Consider the following 6,622-nt stretch of genomic DNA (forward strand, 5'->3'; position numbering starts at 1 on the left):
ATGGCACCAGGAGGAATCTCCAGTCCCTTCCCTGTCTCAGGGTGGCACCAGGTGCCACCTTTCAGGTGTCCCCTCGCCCCTTACCTGTCTCGGTGTGGCACCAGGAGGTGACCCCAGTCTGTTCTCTGTTTTGGCATGGCACCAGGAGTTCCCCATGTCCCTTCCCTGTCTTGGCATGGCACCAAGAGTTCCCCATGTCCCTTCCCTGTCTCAGGGTGGCACCAGGTGCCACCTTTCAGGTGTCCCCTCGCCCCTTACCTGTCTCGGTGTGGCACCAGGAGGTGACCCCAGTCTGTTCTCTGTTTTGGCATGGCACCAGGAGTTCCCCATGTCCCTTCCCTGTCTTGGCATGGCACCAAGAGTTCCCCATGTCCCTTCCCTGTCTCAGGGTGGCACCAGGTGCCACCTTTCAGGTGTCCCCTTGCCCCTTACCTGTCTCAGTGTGGCAACAGAAGTTGTCTCCAGTCCCTTCCCTGTCTTGGCATGGCACCAGGAGGAATCTCCAGTCCCTTCCCTGTCTCAGGGTGGCACCAGGAGGTGTCCCCATGTCCCTTTTCTGTCTCAGGATGGCACCAGGAGGAATCTCCAGTCCCTTCCCTGTCTCAGGGTGGCACCAGGAGGTGACCTCAGTCCCTTCCCTATCTCAGCATGGCACCAGGTGCCACCTTTCAGGTGTCTCCTTACCTGTCTCGGCGTGGCAGCAGGAGGTGCCACCCTTCAGGAGCCCCCCTGGTTTCTCCTGGCCACCTCCAGGCTCCCGGCACCACGGGCATCGCTTCCGCAGCCGACAGCAGCTGGAAGGGCAGGGAAGGGGCAGTGAAATGGGGGGTCCTAGGGATGCTCCTCGGGCACCCAGGGGTGCCAAGCTCCCAGCTCTGGGTACTTACTGGATGAGGACGCAGACGATGATGAGCAGCACTGAGGCCACCACGGCCACCACCACCAGAGCTGTGATCGTTTGCTTCTTCTGGTTGGCTGCCACCACGGCCAGGAGGTCAGCGTGCTCACAGCGCGTGCCCACGTACCCCGAGTGGCACCTGCGCCGCACGGGGCACGGGTCAGACACGGGAACAGGGACACACGGAGGGACACCCGGTCAGCCCCGGGAACAGGGAAACAGGGGATGGAATTTGGAGGCAGCCCCAGGAACAGGGACACAGGGGATGGACACTGGAGTCAGCCCCGGGAACAGGGACACAGGGGATGGAATTTGGAGGCAGCCCCAGGAACAGGGACACAGGGGATGGACACTGGAGTCAGCCCCGGGAACAGGGACACAGGGGATGGAATTTGGAGGCAGCCCCAGGAACAGGGACACAGGGGATGGACACTGGAGTCAGCCCCGGGAACAGGGACACAGGGGATGGAATTTGGAGTCAGCCCTGGGAACAGGGACACAGGGGATGGACACTGGAGTCAGCCCCGGGAACAGGGACACAGGGGATGGAATTTGGAGTCAGCCCTGGGAACAGGGACACAGGGGATGGACACTGGAGTCAGCCCCGGGAACAGGGACACAGGGGATGGAATTTGGAGGCAGCCCCAGGAACAGGGACACAGGGGATGGACACTGGAGTCAGCCCCGGGAACAGGGACACAGGGGATGGAATTTGGAGGCAGCCCCAGGAACAGGGACACAGGGGATGGACACTGGAGTCAGCCCCGGGAACAGGGACACAGGGGATGGAATTTGGAGGCAGCCCCAGGAACAGGGACACAGGGGATGGACACTGGAGTCAGCCCCGGGAACAGGGACACAGGGGATGGAATTTGGAGGCAGCCCCAGGAACAGGGACACAGGGGATGGACACTGGAGTCAGCCCCGGGAACAGGGACACAGGGGATGGAATTTGGAGGCAGCCCCAGGAACAGGGACACAGGGGATGGACACTGGAGTCAGCCCCGGGAACAGGGACACAGGGGATGGAATTTGGAGGCAGCCCCAGGAACAGGGACACAGGGGATGGACACTGGAGTCAGCCCCGGGAACAGGGACACAGGGGATGGAATTTGGAGGCAGCCCCAGGAACAGGGACACAGGGGATGGACACTGGAGTCAGCCCCGGGAACAGGGACACAGGGGATGGAATTTGGAGGCAGCCCCAGGAACAGGGACACAGGGGATGGACACTGGAGTCAGCCCCGGGAACAGGGACACAGGGGATGGAATTTGGAGGCAGCCCCAGGAACAGGGACACAGGGGATGGACACTGGAGTCAACCCTGGGAACAGGGACACACGGGATGGACACTGGAGTCAGCCCCAAGGACATATAGGATGGACATCAGAGTCAGCCCTGGGACCCACTTGGACAAGGAATACACAGGATGGGTATGGGAGTCAACTCCAGGACTGAGGAGCCACTTGGAGAAAGGACACAGGGAATGGACATTGGAGTCAGCCCTGAAATCAGCCCGGGAAAAAGGACACAGGGAATGGACATTGGAGTCAGCCCTGGAACCAGCTCAGGGAGGGGACCCAGGGAATGGACACTGGAGTGTGCAGGACTCAGGGAGCTGAGCAGAACCAGGCTCAGCCTGTTTTTTTTTAAATCAGCCCGGGAAAAAGGACACAGGGAATGGACATTGGAGTCAGCCCTGGAACCAGCTCAGGGAGGGGACCCAGGGAATGGACACTGGAGTGTGCAGGACTCAGGGAGCTGAGCAGAACCAGGCTCAGCCTGTTTTTTTTTGGGATCCCCACGGCACAGCAAAGGGAAGACACCAAGGATGCACCAGGAGCTGCATCCTGGACGTTTTCCCAGCACTTACACACACGCAGGTTTGTCCTCCTGCACCAGGAACCTGCAGGTGCCATGGAAGCAGAACTGGCTGTGGGAGTCGGGACAGTCGTTGAAGTGAGACCTCACTGCTGCTGCCACTGGTGCTCCTGGAGCTGTGGGAAAAACAGGGAGAAAACTGTTTTTTGGGAATTCTGCCCAGCCAGCACCTACCCAGGCTCAGCAGCTCTGCCTTGGGGCTGGATGGCTTTATTTTTGGGATCCCCACATGGGATAGAGAGCACCCAAAGGAGCCCAGACAGGCCCTACTTAACCCAGCACCAAAATAATCCTCAAGGAATTTCCTAAAGAGCTTAAAGCAGAGGAGGAGAGAGTTAAACAGCGTCAGAACTGGTGGCAGCTCCGACAGATCCAGTGGCTTTGCTGGATCCTGTTTCCCATTACATCCCAATGCTGGTTTGAATTATCCTCCGCAGCAGCCACGGGAAACAAATATCCTGCGTCGGGATTATCCCGGGAATAAAGCACATCCGATCGCTGTCGTTTCAAAGCCACCTCAAGTTCCTGTGCTGTGAATTTATGGCAGCACAGGGTAATTAAACCCATGGATGTGGAAATGCTTCCGGGTCCATGGGGAGGCTAAGCAAGGAATGATGGAGCAGGATGGCTCGGAAGGGGATTGTTCCCAAATTCCAGTGGGAAGAGGCATGGGGGAAGTTTGGAGGTGCTGGAGCTGGTGGCAGCATCTGTGAGGAGCTGCAGTTTGGAGTTCCCAGTGGGAATCGCTGCCAAAATCTGTGCCTTGCCAGGGAAATCCCAACACCTCCATCTCTAGGGATGGATCTATCCCAGGAGGGACCAAACTCCTGCCTCCAGCTGGAATATCCCACCAAAACATCCTTTTTTGGGGGGGATTTCACCCACAAAGCTGAATCTGTGCCTGCTATGTGCCTCATCCTTGGCTCTGAGCCTTCCATCCTGGGATCCAAGCACCCTATCCTGGGATCTGAGCCCCCCATCCTGGGATCCAAGCCCCCCAGCACCAGCAGGGATGGTGTCAGCTCCAGGGCTGATTCCCAGGCTGTCCTGGCTCACGTTCAGCCTCGGCACTCACAGCTGTTGGCCACATTGCAGCAACCTCCTCCTCCTCCTCCTCCTCCTTCCCGATCCATCCCTGTCCCTGTGGTGTCCCCTCGGAGCAGCCCCTGCCCTCCAGCTCCCCATATGGGCATGAATCCATCGGGAAAGGCACTGCCAACATCCTCAGGGTGCTCTGAAGCCTCCTGGCATCACTTTCTCCAATGATGCCATTGAATCATCCCATTTTTCCAGCCCCAAAAGGAAGTTTCCCAGTCCCAAAAGGAGGTTGGGCACACATCCATCAGGAAAGGGGTTGCCAGAATCCTCAGGGTGCCAGTGCCTGCCCAGCCACAGGGATTTGCTCCAAGGACTCCTAGCACCATTCCCCTTCATGCTTCCCAAGCAATGCCATTGAACCATCTCATTTCCCAGACACAAAGGGAAGTTTTCCCAGCCCCTAAAAGGAGGTTTTCCCAGTCCCAAAAAGGAGGTTCTCCCAGCCCCAAAAGGGAGGTGGTTCCAGCCCCAAAGGAAAGAGTTTCCAGCCCCAAAAGAAGGGTTTCCCAGTCCCAAAAAGGGAGGTTTTCCCAGTCCCAAAAAGGGAAGTTTTCCCAGCCCCAAAGGAAAGGGTTTTCCAGCCCCAAAGGAAAGGGTTTCCAGCCCCCAAAAGGAGGTTTTCCCAGCCCCAAAAGGGAGGTGGTTCCAGACCAAAGGAAAGGGTTTTCCCAGCCCCAAATGAAAGGGTTTTCCAGCCCCAAAGGAAAGGGTTTCCCATTCCTGCCTGCACACAGCCCTTCCCAGGACAGCCTGAAGGGCTCTGTGCTGCCACAGCTCTTTGTGCCCCTTCCATGAATGAGTCAATTTATCTCCCGGTGCCACCAGGAGCTGGTGTCAGGCACCAGCAGCTTCCCATTGGGATCACACTTCCCAGTGGCCGTGCACTGGGAATTTGCAGGAATTTTGCCCCCCTCCACACAAGGTGCATGGACAACACCTATCACACAGCCCCATTCCTGGTTTTCCCTTGGGGATCAAGTCCTTGCAGGGGCAGGATCCCACCTGGGAGGATCCATCTGGCTGATCCCAGGCAGGCTGGCAATGAGAACACCCCACAATTCCCACTGGAAAACTCACCATTCCAGGCTGCTGTGGTGTTCTCCATGGCATGGCAGGCTGTGAGCAGGACACCTGGGAGAGGGCAGAGATGAGGGTCAGCCACACTGTGCCCCCCCAAAAAAGCTGAGGGGGCTGGAGACACCTTGGGGGGGTCAACTAAAAGCACTCCAAGATTTTTTAAGGAATTCCCTGTGCAGACAGAACTATGGAGAACAAACTGTGGGTCTGGGCAGGCTTGGAATGACCCCCCTGAGCCATCCCAGTGGCTTCCCTGGCTATGAGCCTTCCCAGAGCATGGAGCCAGCTGAGGGCAGCAGCTCCTTCCCTGGATTTGACCCAAATTCCTGCATGGATTTCATCGAACGGCGCAGAAAGGCGACAGGAGGGAGACAGACCCTCGGGCTCCACATCCAGCAAATCCCAGCAACCCTGGAGCTGCAGAGATCACTGGAGCTGCAGGAATGAGCCACTGCTTCCCTCGTTTTGTTGCAGACCTCAGGGATTTTCCTCCCATGGAAATAGAAATTGTCCCATCTCATCCCAGGCTTTCCCACGTTTTTGGCTTGTCGCTGGATGATACTTTGGCCTCTCTCCTTGCTCCTGGTTGTGCCAAATCTTGTGCACCTCCACACCAGGTGTTATCCCTGTGCCATGGGGTGGCTCTATCATTCCCTCTCCAGTGTTCCAGCTTGTCCATCCTGCCTGGACACAGCTCCACCCCAGCAGTGCCTCTTCGCCATGTGTCTCCGTGTAAATCCTGGCTGAGCCCAGGGCTGAGCTCTCAGCAGCAGTTTTCCCAAGAATTCCCAAGCCTTTCTGATGGACACACACACAGCTACTCCCTCCAGCTAATTCCCAGCCTCCCGTTCTCCCCCACAGCACAGGGCTCAGCTCCACTGTCTCCTGGCATCTCCCAACTCTCCGTTATCACTGCAGCTTGTTCCCTGCTCCAATTTTCCCCTTGGCTGCAGCCCAGCCCTTGGCAGCCCTCGGGTGTACACCGGGCTGGAGGGGGTTCCCCTTCTCCCTGATATTCCCAGTGGATGCTCCGATCTGCTCTGCTCACTGTGGTTCCAGGAATCCTCTCCCCATGGAGCACCTGGATCTGATCCTGCCTGGGGGCCAGATGAGGGATTGGGATGCTCAGACAGGTGGGAAACCTGTGGCTCAGCACCCCAAGGTGGAGAGCTCTGGAGCCACAGGAGTGGGAAGCAGAGCAAGAGGGGACACGGGATGAGCCGAGGGAGCAGGGACACAGCCACTGGGGTCACTGACCCCCCAGGGATGCTCAGACCCCCGAGGGATCCTCGGCAAAGGAGCAGGACAAGGAGGAACAGTAGCTGTGCCTGAGCCAAAGCAGCAGCTCTGAGAGCTGGAGCAGGGCCAAGTCCAGCCACTTTCCCGAATCCAAGCGCTGCAAAGTGCCTCTTTTCCCACTGGGATAGAACTGGTTTGGCCCCGGTGAGGAGGAGCTGGGGGGGACACAGGTGGGGACAGCACCTTCTCCTTGGGGACAGTGGGAAAAAGCCAAGCAAGGTGCAGCAGCCACCGGTGCTGGGATCTTTCCCAGCGCTGGAGCATCCCATGGGGAAGATCCAGGTCCCACAGGGAACATTCACATCCCATGGGGAACATCAAGGTCCCTTGGGGAGCAACCATATCCCACGGGGAACATCCGAGTCCCAC

At 58.2% G+C, this 6,622-nt stretch overlaps 1 protein-coding gene across 1 annotated transcript; it reads right to left on the reverse strand.

The window, feature by feature from the left end:
• Positions 1-684: 684 nt before the first annotated feature.
• Positions 685-5,008, reverse strand: TGFA (transforming growth factor, alpha; the record flags this gene model as incomplete). Its single annotated transcript, XM_009081279.1, has 4 exons — positions 685-794; positions 888-1,037; positions 2,772-2,889; positions 4,955-5,008. Coding segments are annotated over 4 exons (432 nt in total), but the record flags the coding sequence as incomplete, so codon positions are not given.
• Positions 5,009-6,622: the final 1,614 nt, after the last annotated feature.

This window comes from Acanthisitta chloris, unplaced genomic scaffold (assembly GCF_000695815.1).
Source record: "Acanthisitta chloris isolate BGI_N310 unplaced genomic scaffold, ASM69581v1 scaffold25468, whole genome shotgun sequence".
NCBI classification, from domain to species: domain Eukaryota; kingdom Metazoa; phylum Chordata; class Aves; order Passeriformes; family Acanthisittidae; genus Acanthisitta; species Acanthisitta chloris.